The sequence below is a fragment of the Strix aluco genome, chromosome Z (assembly GCF_031877795.1).
Source record: "Strix aluco isolate bStrAlu1 chromosome Z, bStrAlu1.hap1, whole genome shotgun sequence".
Taxonomy (NCBI): Eukaryota; Metazoa; Chordata; class Aves; order Strigiformes; family Strigidae; genus Strix; species Strix aluco.
Window position 1 is genome coordinate 76,723,366 of NC_133971.1, and position 15,183 is coordinate 76,738,548.

Genomic DNA, 15,183 nt, shown 5'->3' on the forward strand with positions numbered 1-15,183 from the left:
ATGTTGTTAGGAAAAATAGCAATTTATAAAAATGCAAACTAAGAATCAATAGTTTTGTCACAAAATTCATAAGCATGACAAATGTGTGTCTTTGATTTTGACATATTTATGAGAAAATGAATTCTGGAAGCTAAAGGTGAAGATTTAACTCTTGAAGTTAATATGGATTTTTGTTGCTTTCAGGAAAGCCAGGTTTTCATCACAGTACATTTTACAATATTACACAAAGAATTCAAATGTCCTACAATAGTAATTAATAATTTAATGTGTGATTTTTACCTTTGTTTGCTATAATTCACAGAATTCCTATCTTTCTTTTATTTTTGTTTTAATAGTTCAAAACTAACTATGAAAAGAGAATGTTTAAAGTAGACATTCCATCCAATGACACATCCACAGTGGCTTCCATAATAAGCAATGTGTCAGAAGCAATGGAAACCCTCACCAGAATGAAAGAGGAAATAGTTCCTGTTCCAGGTTCTGTAAATGGAGTGAATGCCCTTGGCTTGGTGGTTTTCTCAATAAGCTTTGGCCTGGTGATTGGAAGCATGAAGGAGCAAGGTCAGGCATTAAAAGACTTCTTTGATAGCCTTAATGAGGCTATCATGAGATTGGTAGCTCTAATCATGTGGTAAGTGCCTCTTTGATAAATTCCATTTTAAGTTACTAATGATATTTTTTCATCAGAGTCAGGCACTGGATAGCAAGTGTTTGGCAGGAAGTCAGACAATAAGATCTTAACTACCGTGTATCTTTTTTCATGAATGAATCCAAGAACTGTAATTATGTATGTCAGTAATTTGCCCGAACACACCTACCGTTTCACTGTGTTTAGCTTTTGACATGAGAAAAATCAGGGTCTTTAGCAGAACTTGCTAAGCTTATAGAGAGCCATTCTATATCTTCATGAAGATGGCAATCACATGTATGCTATCAAAGTTTCCATATATCCTAATCTGACTTCACTAAAGGAAACCGACAACCTTCTCCCATAATCTTATTTCTACACAGCAAGACCTTGTTATCAATTTCCAACACAACTGGTTCCTGCCGTTGTGTAGTGTATACATATGTCCTTCATTGCAGCTGCACTACTTACACATACACATAATTTTCCTACTTTCTTTACTGTGTTCAGTAGGGAAATAAACCCAGTACCTTTTCCCTCAAATACTGGGTATGAAGTCTTTTGAACAATGAAGATTCATTATTTGTCAAGTAGAAGGTTAATTATGAAAATAAATTATGTCCTGTTGCTTTCTTTACTATAGAAAACAAACAAATCAATTCCAAAAGCCTGCCCAGGAGCATAGGCACATATGTTGCAGTACTAGATACAAAACTAAAAATAAGTACATTTTTTCCAGCACTAAAATCCTATTCTGTCAGGAAACATCTACACAAAGCAAAAATCTTTTCTTCTTCTTTAAAAGCATGCTTAAGATGATAAAGCAGTGGATGAGAATTGTTACTTCTGAGAAATTTCTACAGGGATTTGATGGCTTAAAGTGCAACCGAGATATGCTGGATAAATTTTGTTCTGTGGTAACTTATTTTGAAAAGACAAGTGGACATTTATAGAAAGAAGGCTGTACTGGAAGTCCAGCTGCAGCTGAATTATGTTAGTTTTATGCCTAGCACTAGCTCTTTCTTCATCTGTAGCTGTGCTTACCAATAGGAAAAAGCAGATCATACCACCTTTGCTGCTGCCCCACAATGCAGATAGCCTCTGTCAAAAAGATGGCCTCATGCTGAAGTTTTATCCAGTGCCTCACCGGATAAAATGGGCCATGGTCAGAAGCAGCTTGAAATCATTGGAAGTTATCAGCCTTCTGTGTGGGTTCCTTCCCCAACAACATGGGAAACACCACTGGTGAGGAAATAGAACTGGGCACTTGGCATAGTCTACAGCTATGTCATTTGAGCCTTCGTTCACAGACAGGATTATAAAATAATTGGCTAAAATAGCTTTTAAATGACACTTGAATTCCAAAGGGAGCTCATCTCCCTACATGTGTGAAAGGCATGCTATATACATCTTGAAATCCTTACCAGATCCTGAATCCAATGGAGCTTATCAGAAACTTTCCCTGCTGTGACTTAATCCATCTTGAACTGTTAAGAGTTAAAGAGTTAAATTCTTGTACTGCTTCTGAATACTTAGAGTCATCCTAACAGTGAAATCCTACATTCGTGCTTGCATATAAACACAAAAGGTATGGATGGGGGAGTGAATTTCTACTTTGTTCTGTACAATACTGATTTGATTTCTTATCTGCAGGTATGCTCCGCTTGGAATCCTCTTCTTGATTGCTGGAAAAATTGTTGAGATGGAAGATATGGGTGTGATTGGTGGTCAGCTTGCCATGTATACTGTAACAGTTATCATCGGTTTGCTAATTCATGCTGTCATTGTCCTACCTCTTCTCTATTTCCTGATCACTCGTAAGAACCCTTGGCTATTTATTGGAGGCTTAATCCAGGCATTAGTCACAGCTTTGGGAACATCTTCCAGGTATAATACAATATTTTAAGGCCATATTTTTTTTATAACATTACTGGTTGGACAAACAATTTTGCCTAATGTAGTCGGTTAACTCTGTATTCAAGTATTCACCTGGGTACTTTATTTTAGTTCTGCTGCTCTCTGATAGAGATAGCTATTATATTGACTTGAACTCTATTTTCTATAAGAATCCCTGAACAGAGATGAAATGAGTCTGTTTGGTGATGCAGACTGTATGGCCAGCAGCATTGTGACTTTGATTAGCCTTGGTGTGTGAGATTTTTGAGTAGTTTGTAATGGTTTGCTGGTAGAGGATGCAGCTGACAAGGGATATGCACAGCAAAATGAAGCAGCAAACAGGAAAGTTCAGAGGAGATTCTGAGAGAGCTTGAGAGCCCTTATTGGCAGCTGACGCTCTGTGCTCAAAATTGTGATAGCCAGTGATGGATATACAACCTGCCAACAGAAATGCCACTTTTGTTCTTTGTTGATGAAGTCATAGGTACGTCATATGAATAAAAAAACCTGTTTGCATCTATGATGAAAGGAAACATTATTTTAATCAAATATACATTTCTATACCATATGACCTTTCAAAAAACACCTTTCATTTTAATAGATTTTAAAAGTGTCTTCTAAAGACAGATGTTTTAAGTCAGACATTCTGTATTACTGAATTCAAGTCCCTGGTGTTTGAGATTATTTTGAAGATCTGGATGAGAAGCTATTGTGACCACTAATGTAGAATATGATTAAGTTTTGTATCACTGAAAAAGCTCTTGAGGACTTAAAAAAATTATGACAGTATATTAATGGGAAGAAAGGGACAATTACTAATATAACATTTGACATTTTGATGTCAATCCTTGCAAATCTGTGAAATGCCTAAAAGGGAATTTGATGAATAAAGGTTTTCAAAAGAAGTTAATAAAACTAATGCAAGTCAACATAGTTTAGAAGAAAATAAAATGAAACTACAACTCTGTTGGGTAATAGTAATAGTGTTAAGAGGATATGTTCCCACTTTTGTAAGACATTCCACTTGGCGCTGCTTAAGATTCTTGGTAAGAACCTAGTTTGATGCAAGAGAGCATACTATACTGCAAGTGGATTTAAAAGCTGTTTAAAATTCAACTACAAATTGGCTGTCATCAAAGAGATTTTTCTAGCAAATCTTCCACAGCTCTTCTTTACTTTACATTTTATCAGTATTTTCTTTTATCAATATTGATAAAGTTTTCAAAGACATGAAAGTCTGTTAAGTAGTTAGCAATGAAGAGGTCACTGAGACAGAGTAGTCTGAATTGCTGGGTCTTGAGAAACCTCTTTACTTTGGTGTGATCAGATGTAGAGATACATCTTTAAGAACAAAGAGCCCAGGCAGCTCTTATACCTTACACTTTCTTCTCAGAGGCAGTGTCTCTGAAAAGGAACTTGGCATCATATGGGCTGAATGGGCACTCCTGTAGCATATGAAGCCAAAATGTTCAGTTGGGTTGGCCTTTAAGTGAAATTATCATTTATATCATATTTGGATGTAGCAGCAAGGGAACAAGATTAAGTGGTGTACAGGGCCCAGCTGGGACAGTTAACTCTCTTCATAGCAGCTCGTATGGTGTTTTAGATTTGTGACCAAAATGACACTGATCACACACTGATGTTCTAGCTATTGCTGAACAGTATTGGACAGTGTCAAGACCTTCCCTGTTTCTCACCCTGTCCCCTCCAGTGATTGAGGGGTGCACAATAGGCTGGGAGAGCACACAACCAGGCAGATGGCCCAAATTAAGCAAAGAGATATTCCATGCCATATACATCATGCCTAGCAATAAGAAGGAAAAAGATGGGATTTTAGGGAGGCTAGCCTTCTTTCACTTGGGAACTGGCTAGGCACTGGTCTACCTGTAGGAGGTAGTGGGTGATTGCCTTTGCATCATTTGTTTTGTTTTGTTTTCTTTCTCTCTTCTTCCACTTATTCTTCACTTCTTAAACTTTTTTTTTTTTTTTTTTTAAATTAATCTCAACCACTGTGTTTCCTTGCTTTTGCTGTTTCTTTTCTCTTTGCCTGTCCCACTCAAGCTGTGGGGGCAAGTAAGCAAGTGGCTGTGTGGTTTTTAAGTGCCTACTGGTGTTAACCCACAAGTGGTAAAGTAATATGACCATCCATCAGAATGCCAGCAAATAAATAAGGGAAAACATGCTGTTTCCTGAAGGCTTGAATAGCTCAATTTGTATAACTTCGGGAAAACAATGCTTAGGGATGATTCAATCATAACTCCATGACATAAAAAATGAGAAGGGGGAATTTTTAAATAGATTCCTCTGCCTAGCAGAAAAATCTCATGACAAAATACTGAAGTTAGACACATTCAGACTAGGGACTACATAGAGAGTGACAGTAATTAACTATTGCAAAAATTTTCCAAGAGCATAAGGAGAATGTCCATCATTGGAAGTGTTTAAATTCAGCCTTCACCTTTTTTAAAGAACTATTCTGGTAAATCACATAAAAATTAAGACAGACAGAACAATCTCCCTTGTCATCACAATGGGTGACACTTTTCATTCCCTCTTTGTAGAATTTATGTCATATATTACCTTCTTTTTGTTTCAGTTCTGCAACACTACCTGTTACATTTAAGTGTCTAGAAGAAATAAATGGAGTGGACAAACGAGTTACAAGATTTGTACTCCCAGTTGGTGCTACAATTAATATGGATGGAACTGCTTTATATGAGGCTTTGGCTGCAATTTTCATTGCACAGGTTAACAACTTTGATCTGAACTTTGGGCAGATTATCACAATCAGGTACAGAAGCCATTATTACATACATCTAATAAAAGCACCTTTGTGATGACTCCTTCTTGCTGTTATATGTGGGATTAAACAAAAGCGTCTAGAGCTAAAAACAAGAACTGCTACAGTAGCTGAATAACTGTAATGAATTACATCTTCTGCACAGAAGAGGCCCCCCAGCACATATTCTTCATTAGGTAAACCTTCTAAAAACTGTAACATGGCACACCTATCACTACACTTAGTAGAGTCAACAAGAACAGTTTTTAATTACTTTTAAATTTTCTTAAAGAACTCATGTAGCTGTTGGGAGCTATAGGCTTACAATCAGTACCAGGTAGTTTATAATGCATATAGAAAGCAGTAGCATAAAAGTGTCACAGTGCTAATGCTAGGAGAGGTAGCGTTTTCCTAGTCCTGATGGTCTCAGGATACAAGTAGAGCAGTAATACCTTTCATTACACCAGCTGATAGAGGTAGAGAAGGTAGGTATGTTTTCAAGAACACAAGCCTTCATGTTTGAAATAGAACAGGAAACAACCCACTAAGTACCATTCATAACTGATCTGTATTAACTTCATCATGTTACACAAACAGTTTAAGAGAAGAGGGTGATGGGTACATGTGCAGAAGAAAGAAATGTCAGCAAGGGAACAGAGGGACACTGTAGGACAGAGAAACATGTATTTATCTTTCAGGAACACTGAAAGTTCAGATATGGTGAACTGGGAATTTAGAAGATTTTCAAGCAGAAGTGCTTCTCTATAAAACCCACCAGCTTAATTCAATATTCATTAACAGAAGGCAAAACTCTGCCTTCACACGATGAGGCAATATTTCCACATTCATTAGCATTACAGTTGCTCCCTGCCAAATCACCTGACAAAACAAATTCTTCCTAAACCAGGTGTGAACAAGCATATTTCTATCAAGTTACTAGACTTTATGATTCAGGGTTTCTGGCAGCTTTCTCTTTTCTGATGGCAGAATGCCAACTGCCAGAGGACAGATACTTCACCTTGCATGAAGTTATGGTGAGATGGATACAGAATAAAAGTTCTTGTGTTAGATCTGCCAGGACAAAATTACCTCCTCAGATTTTTTCTTTTAACATGTTTGAGCTTGTGGAGTGAGTTTGTTCAGTGGGTGGGGGCATGTAGCTATAATGTTTTTGTCTGGCCCTCAGCATCTAGTAGGGGATTTACCACTTAACAAAATCATGTTTCAAGGGTTCTGGATAAAGGTTTAGTGTAAATATTTTGGATTAAGATCCACACTCCCCTGCAGCTAAGTGTTCAGATAAGGGACTGCACTTATCTTTTTATTTACTACTGAGCAAATGTCTTCTTGCTTCATATCTGTTTTTAATGTTTGCCAGATGATAAGGAGAGTTTATTACGGAAGTCAATTAATCACTCTTGCCATCTCTTTGCACAGCATCACAGCTACAGCTGCCAGTATTGGGGCTGCAGGCATTCCTCAAGCTGGACTGGTCACCATGGTCATTGTGCTTACATCAGTAGGTTTGCCTACAGATGATATCACTCTTATCATTGCAGTGGACTGGTTCTTGTAAGTATTTTTATGGAGTCACTAAGGGCTTAGACCATATTTAGAAGTGCAATAGCCATGAACATTCTGGCAATACTGCAATCAGTGGTGTACTTCTTTTGCTGTGGAAGGCAGTGGAAAGAAGTGTTAAAAAGAATCAGAATTTCTTGTGATTATGGTATTTTCTTAGAGCAGATGGTGAAGGGTGTTACTTAATCATGGGTTCTTTTGCATGCAACAGTGTTACTTAGAAACCTGGATCCTTAGGTACTAAGAAAACTTTCAGATACACTGTAATTGCTAGCACAGAATTGCTTTAGTCTTCTGGTTTTTTGTAGAATGGCAATGAAAACCTTTCCATCAGTCAGGCTCAGAGCTGGTTCAGATCCAATCCAGTTCATTGCAGCCCTGCTGACTATCTAATCTAGAAAAGGTTCATATGTCTACCCCAAGGAAACAGAAATGAAAAAGTTGTGTAACTCTCTTATCCAGCCACCACAATGTATTGCCCCTCAGTTTTTCCATTCATCTGTCTGTAGAAGACTCACTGACACCTGTAGATATATGGGGAAATCGCTTAGGTCCAGGAACTAAATCAAAAGCAGAAGGTTTCCTCTGATCTTTATTTCATCTAATGCCTATTAATTATAGTTTCCAGAGGCTTTTATCTTTCAGTCTTCTCAAGTGATCCCTGCAAGAAGTTGCCCATGTTGTTATCAGAAGATAATGTCTTCAAACAATTATCTAACCACATGACCACAGCCATACATAGGTGGATGCTTATCGAGTAACAGTACCAGTCAGCCCCTGTCAAGCTGCCTCCTACGTCTTTGGGGTGGAGCCCTCTAAGAGGGCTGAATTGTTGTAGTTTGATTTTAATTATTTCAGCACAATTCCAAGCTAAATTACTGACCATAGTTTATGGTCAAGAGAGAAGTTACCCTAACAAGGTATATTCTCATTGGCTTACATGTTTAGAGGATATAAACCCAAACCACCAGAGGATAGAAATGCCTCCAAGAAGCATCTGCCATATGCTTCCTTTGTCGTACTCATCACACAGCTGTTTCTTGCCAACACATTTTGTGACTCCAAATTCTAGTATATTTGTTAATTTCTGTAGAATAAATCATGGTATTAACAGTTCAGATAAATTAATACACATAAAATAGCTGAATCATCTACTAGCTATTTAAAGGTCATTTTAACAACTAGTCTGCATGTTTCCCTGAACAAGTGGTAAAATCAAGGCTAACTTACTATTCCTCCTTAGGGATCGTCTCCGTACCACCACCAATGTCTTGGGAGACTCAATTGGAGCAGGAATTGTTGAACATTTATCACGGCATGAGCTGAAGAACAGGGATGCTGAAATGGGTAATTCTGTGATAGAGGAGAATGAAATGAAGAAACCGTACCAACTGATCTCACAAGAAAATGAGAGTGAGAAACCATTAGATAGTGAAACCAAGATGTAGGGTAAAGAAAGCATGAGTTCAACACTACAAGTGTGAAGAACACACACTTTTCCCAGCCATTCATATCCTGAATTCACCAAGTTCACTTATTCCTTGATTTCTCCCTTTATGCTAGCACTGGAAAGAATTAATGAAAATATATTCCAAATTAGCAATGATCACACTATATGTTAGCTTTCCACTTAAAAAAAAATTAACAGGCAACAACACTGGTCCTGATAGACATGTGCTAACTAAGGACAAAAAAAAGGGGATTGTTAATTAAATAAAAACAAAAATCAGTGTATATGTTATTCAGTCCTGTGAACGTATTCTTTTCTTTTTTGTTGTTTTTTTAATGAACTGGAAAGTAGAAACAGATAACAGAGCCTGAAAATGGTTTTATTTTTTTAAATACCTGTTGCAAAATTCCTAACATCTATATACAATCAATACTTTTAACTTGATAACTGCATCCAGCTAAGTAAATTAACAGGACTTTTGTTCTTTTATCTGATTTTTTTTCTCTAGTGTTATATCATTGTTCAAATACTAACAGGACAATAAAAAGGACATTAACTGAAAGGATAAAAAGGGGGAAGATATATAAATAAATAAAAAAACACCCCAAATCAGCACTTTTATCAGCCAAGTTGAAATATTTCTGAGAAAGTTGTTTTGTCTAGACACAGTTTTTCGCATTAGCCTCAGCTGATCTTGACAAAAACTTAGCCTAGTCAGCTCCCACTGACTTGCAGAAATTTGCGTATGTATGTATGTATGTACCTCCAATCTGGATTTGCCCCCTTAATTTCAACATCATAGCCCAGTTGAACAATCTATGTGTGTGTTTGTAGGAGCAAGGCCCTAGGCTGTATTGACTCTGGGACAGAAAATATGTCTTCACCTCTGTTTGGAAAAAAAACATCATGACCTGGGTAGGCCAACTATCTACTTAATAACCAATTATAAGACTAGAAGGCAGTGTCAGCCTTCTGCAGAAGGTGCAGAAGGGCGGGGTGCTCAGATCTTAAGGGGACTGGATTCTAAATCTGAATCCCTGAGATCAACAGAAGGTTTTCAGATTGGAAACGTCACAAATGTTTGGTCATCTCACCGATAAGTTTCAAACCTATTAGCTGGATTTATATTTTTCCATCTGGAGAAGAGGCTCGCTATCTCAATGTGAAATTTTTAAATCCTTTTGTGTTTATCAGTAGCATCTCAAAAAGAAAAGATAACCTTTTAGAAAGTAAAACTAATGGGTGCTTTTTTACTTTTTACTAGGGAAAATATATAAATTACAAAATAGTAAATACTATAATAAATGGTGACATTTTAAATAGAAAGGATTTTAAAACACAATATCTTGGGTTTCTTTCAGGGAATACATAAGGAAAGAATGAAAAAAGGGACAGTGTACTTGTAATCTTGTGGCTTTTTTTGTTCATTTCAAGATTATTCCCTGATTAAGTCCTTTTCTAGAAATATAAATTATGTGTTTTTTCCTTTTTGTCTTGTATTATTATAGAGGTTAAACTGGAAAGGTTTACAATGCAGTTACTGTTGGGGATTGAAAAAATATTAACTGACAGGCACAATAGTATTGAGTGATCTTTTTTATTAAAGTGTTCTATTGTCTTCTATCTTCCTCACCCTACCAAAAAATTCTGATGCTGGAAATGAAGGATTCCCTTGCAATGTCCCAGCTGTCACTCAAAAACATTATGTATGTTGCTTCTGTCACTAAAAGAACATAAATATGGTGTACAAGTAACTGTAGTGAAAATGTCAGCATGCTGGTTGAAGGCTTTTCCCAGGCTGAACTGGTTTTTTTAGGACTGAAAACTCCTGACCAGTTGAGTAACCCAGACAATATGAGCAGGAACTCTGCAGTGAGTGAAGTGAGCAGAGTATTGAGCAGTCAAACAAACAAAGCTCTAGATGAATCTCTGACTAAAAGAAAACAAATAGGAGGGGATGCTACCAGAATGCAAATCTAGGATACAGACAGGCATTTTCTGATATGTAATTAGAGATATTTTTATATAGATACTGTATTCAGAATGTGTGTATAAACATTAATTGTAGAATTTATGGCATAACAATTTAATTTTTTGTTAAGATTTTGTCTAGAAATACATTGCAAAGACAATGTAAATGGCTGTCTTTCTATGATATCAGCTGAGAAAAATGAATTGTGTCACAAAGAATGTGATCTTTTTTTATACTAACTTTGTTTCTTATGGAAATCAGGTATTATAGAAAGATTCCCTTCCCCATCCCTCACTGGTTCTGCATTGGTATGCACCCAGAGTGGATTGAGAAACATTACTTTGTAGATGTATTTTCAATAAAAATAGTTTTACATTACTGCTTTTTTGTGATTTAGGATTTCTTTCAAAGGTTCTGTAATACAAGATTCACACAAACTCAGAGCTGACAAACTCATAACATGGGATTTCAGGAATTCCAGGCCACTTTATACAGCAGGGTTTTGATATAGCAGAGTCTCCTCACTTCAAATACCTACTTCCAGTTTCATGATCAAAAATAAATAAGTAAAGGGGGAGAAAAACATGAAAAATTAAAAGAGCCAATGTTCATCCTGCTTAAGTTCATTCAAATTCAAGTATACAAATTCATACTGATATCTGCAGAACACTAAAAAAAAAAGTATTTACATATTCATTCATTCAGCTACTGCAAAGCCAACAGTTCATTTTGGATGTATAATTAAGCGGTCCAAAACCCCCACTGACTGTGATATTACAGTGTCATAACATTACAGCCATCCTAGACAATCCATTTTTTCTCACAGAAGTTATTTGTGATGGTGTCAGGGTGGATTCAGCAACAACTTCAGCTAGCAGATGTCATCTAATGGAAGTGAATGTCTTGTCAGAAATACTGGGAAGGTATAAAAGATATGAACTGAATCACTTGCACATGAAAAGTTGTGTTAGTTGGAGCAGATGGAGGCAGCAGGGAGAAGTCCTGCCTTCCTGAACGTACACCAACAAACCACTGGATAATGACTTCTATGAAATTGTCTACAGTATTTTGAGTGAAAACAATATATAATGCAAACAATTTTATAAAAAAATTTCAAAGACATGGTGTTCTGAAGTGCATGAGCATAACTTTTCCCATTTTTTTTCTAGTTATCTACACAGTCATTCACTCAATCCAGGTAAGTATCTTTGTATTTCTAGAATTACTATCATGATGGGAAGAGCTAAAGAAAGTGGGTTAGTGTATCACTTGGAGATATTGCTGGCACAGTGGCCTTGCTTACTCTTCTGTGCCCCCATGCAGAATAAAGATCTCTGGTATTCCATAATTTTTCAGCAGTGTTTTCATTTCAAAGTTGGGGCACAAAACAGTCGTGCCATTCTTAGGCAAGAATTTATGTCTCTCTACAGTGTGTGGCCAGTATAAAGCAAAGTGATCATGCATGTGGAAAACCAACTACTGCACAGGAAAGTATTTCTGTCTTCGCTTCTGAAGGACTGAATTTGCACAAGTGACATTTGTGTTCCAATGCAGGCACAACTGATAAGAAATTTAGGGCGGTTTTCCCCAGCTGATTCTGTAACACATGCTTAGTTTAATACAGTTACAATGGAAAAGGTACAGAAGAGCGTACCTCCCTTTTAGCATGATCAACAGTGTGCTAGTTGTGCTGGTTGTGACCAGCTTGCTTCTAGTGTGGCCAACCATTTCCCAGAACAGGATGAAAAATATGAGATGAACTGATAGATCACTCCCTGTCTGGATTTCTGTGTCATCATTCTAAAGAGATCAGCTTACCCTGGAACCATGGAGTAAGATGGAGAAAGACTCTTGAAAGATGGAGAAAGACTTGTACACCTCCGTGTAAAACTGAAAACCCAGACATGCAACGCCAGTGAGGAAACAAGATTCCTTCTGATAACAAAGAGCTGTAGTCAGATTATATAATCCTGCATGGAGAGCCCTTTCCTTTCCTTTCCTCTCTTCCCCCAACATGTCTCCTCAGATGTCTCTAAGGTACCCAGAGGTATCTAAAATTCCAGAATTTTAGTACAGGAGGGCTTGCATCTCTAACCAAAGTTTTTCTTCAATATGCCTCAATTACACAACTAGGGTTGCACAAATAACTGATTTTTCACTTCAGTGGCAGAACTAAAAAACCGGGGAGAATAATTCTTCCAGGGCATCATGAAACAATTTTTTTATTGCTTAATGAAAAGGGAAGAGTCTCTTTCAGGTATAATGAAATATTTCATTCTCCACTTCTTGAAACATCCTGTCTCACTTCTGATTGCTTTTACTCTATTTTAAATTAAAACAAACTCAGCTGTAAAATGAACAGTAACTCAGAAATAAAATATTGAACCATTTTGCTAGGAAAACACCAAATTAAATATTTCAACTTTTCTATAGTATCTCCTCAATTTAAAGCCAGTTGTATTTACAGAAGTTGTCACAGCTTCACAAGTACTTGCCTCAAAACCACATTTTTCAGCAGTATATTTTTACATTAACGCTTTTTCTTTGCTCCTTAAAACTTCCTTTCTCCAGACATTGCACATTTTTCTGCTTTTCCAAATTGCTTAGATTTTTTTTCATGTTACTATTGCCTTTTTAAGAGCTTTTTAAAACTCCTGATATTTGATAAAAATTATGAAAAACAACTCTTTCCTGACCTTTTTCCACTGTTGTTACTAGTACTCTTGCTCCTAAATTTGTGTTCAAATCCTGCATCGCATTTTTTTTCAATGCCTCAACCAGTTTCCCATTTTCTGCAGAAGCATATTCCTCTCTCCATCTACCCTACTTTGTCTCTCGGCTTTACTCTTCATTTTTACAGCTTCTCCTCCAAGAACTCCACTGCAGCAGGTCTTCACAAACCCAGATTCAGGTCTTAATAGCGTTCTTGGTCTCCTTCACAAACCTAGACATGGCTCAGTCTTTCTGTGTTTTGGTTCCCAACCAACAAAATGGGGACAATAGCGTTGCCCTAGCACCAGCATTATTTCCAGAGAAATCAAGATTATGGAAAGCCCATACAACACAGCTGATACACACCTGGGTCATGTCTTGTGCACCATTCAAACCCTGAGGATTTGCCCCTAGTCCATAGTACCTTTGTACTATTATCTCCTGTGCTGAAGATACTTAAGGTGTATTTAAGGAGTTATACTACCTTCTCTTAAAAAAAAAACTTAAATGAATTTGTTCATCGTAACTGTACAGAAAAGGAGGCCAAATCCTGTGGTGCTTGCTGGCTCCTTTCACTGGCAACGCTACCATGAACAGCAATAGGAAGAAGGATAAAATAAAGATCTGGCTTGGATTTTGTGCACAGAGAATAAACTACAGTGCAAATATATTCAGAATAAAATTAGTACTGATGACAGATGGTGACTGTCATTCAGTCTAAGCAGGTGCAACACGAACCTCCCTTCACAGATCTGCAGGTTCACCTTGCTTGTAACCTGCAGTTCCTCTCCTACTCGAATCCTGCTCCCCTCCCAGGCAGCAACTCTTGGCCATGCCAAATTGCCTGGTGGTTTTGTGATATGCACAAATAGGGTCTGTGATGAGACCACCCAACTTGCTTTCATTTACAGGCTAAGCCAGGATGTAAGGCTGAGTCTCCAGAAGAAAAAGACTGCGGTACTAACCCACTGTGCCACTTAGCCTCCGCAGTGCAAAAGAGCTATTCAGAGGCTGCCAATGATTCATTTTGAGATGTACCGTGGATCTGTAACAATCAGCCTCCTAAAAACTGCAGTGTTTCCCAGCAATGACAGCCAAAATTTTTCTCATTGGATTATGCTGCCATCGTGTGGCACATGTTTTTTACAAGCAACAGTTTCAAAAAAATTGAGCTAAATCCTGTGATGAACACTTAAGCACAACACTTAACGTTTGCTTCAGCTGCAGAATGTTATTATTATTATTATAATCAATTTATTCACATAAAGAATATACTCATTCATCTTGTCCTCTGTTCAGCACAGCCTTAAACGGGTTCAGCTGTGAACACCTTCATTCTTATATTTATTCTTTCATGTGTCTGTTCATTTGTCTGTGCTTTATCTGAGCATCTCTCAGGCAACATGAAGGTGTCTTGGGGAGAATGTGTGCCACAGTTCCTGAAACATTCTTTTAGATACTGGGGGAATGGTGGTGTATGGGATAATTTGCTAACACTAATTGCTAACACACAGGAGTTTCACACAGTTATTAATCTCCCTTCCAGTCTCAATTGTTTCTCTTTGAAGGCACTTTCTCTTGGTAAGCTGATGTCCCCAAGGTGCTACGGAAATGCTAGATTTGCACACTTGGAATCTATACCTGTCAAACCTTGTCCCTGTTGATGCATATAGACAGTACATTGACATAATGCATTTTGAAGGGACTTGAGAGTAAGGCCAAATATTAGTCTTTCTACAGGAACCCTTGATTAACACCTAACTGAAAACGGCTGTCAGCTGTGGACAGAGAGCAGTTGGTATCTCTGAGGAAGAGAAGAGCATACAAAACTTTTTCAGTTTCCTTTCTCCTAAGACAGAGTCTGGCCCAGGCCAGTTCCCCAACTCAACTGTTCTAACCTGCCAACAAGTTACAGAGCCCCTCAGCGAACAAACAAAGCATGAGCACTGCACTTTTTTTCCTTGTGTTTCCTCCTGGTGGGCTGACAATTTGCCTTAAAATGTCTGAACTACTTCAGAATTCAGATGAGCCAGGTGAGATCTTCCAGGTCCACATCAACCCTGCTATGTGACTGCTCTCTGTTTGCATGAAGTAAACACTGTGTGGCATCTGGCCAGGGCTGAGCTTTTCCTTTGCAACCTGGCAGTGCTGCCAACTCTTGTAGT

The 15,183-nt window shown here is 37.6% G+C and overlaps 1 protein-coding gene across 2 annotated transcripts in view; it reads left to right on the forward strand.

Annotated features, from left to right (window-relative positions):
- SLC1A3 (solute carrier family 1 member 3) overlaps window positions 1-10,684 on the forward strand; it is a 68,951-nt gene extending 58,267 nt beyond the window's left edge. For both annotated transcript variants that reach the window (XM_074812429.1, XM_074812430.1), the window contains 5 exons: window positions 336-631; window positions 2,282-2,515; window positions 5,121-5,315; window positions 6,741-6,875; window positions 8,128-10,684. In XM_074812429.1, the coding sequence (XP_074668530.1) occupies window positions 336-631; window positions 2,282-2,515; window positions 5,121-5,315; window positions 6,741-6,875; window positions 8,128-8,332 (1,065 nt within the window). In that variant the 3' untranslated portion in view covers window positions 8,333-10,684. The remainder of the gene's footprint in view (window positions 1-335; window positions 632-2,281; window positions 2,516-5,120; window positions 5,316-6,740; window positions 6,876-8,127) is intronic.
- The last annotated feature ends 4,499 nt before the right edge of the window (window positions 10,685-15,183 follow it).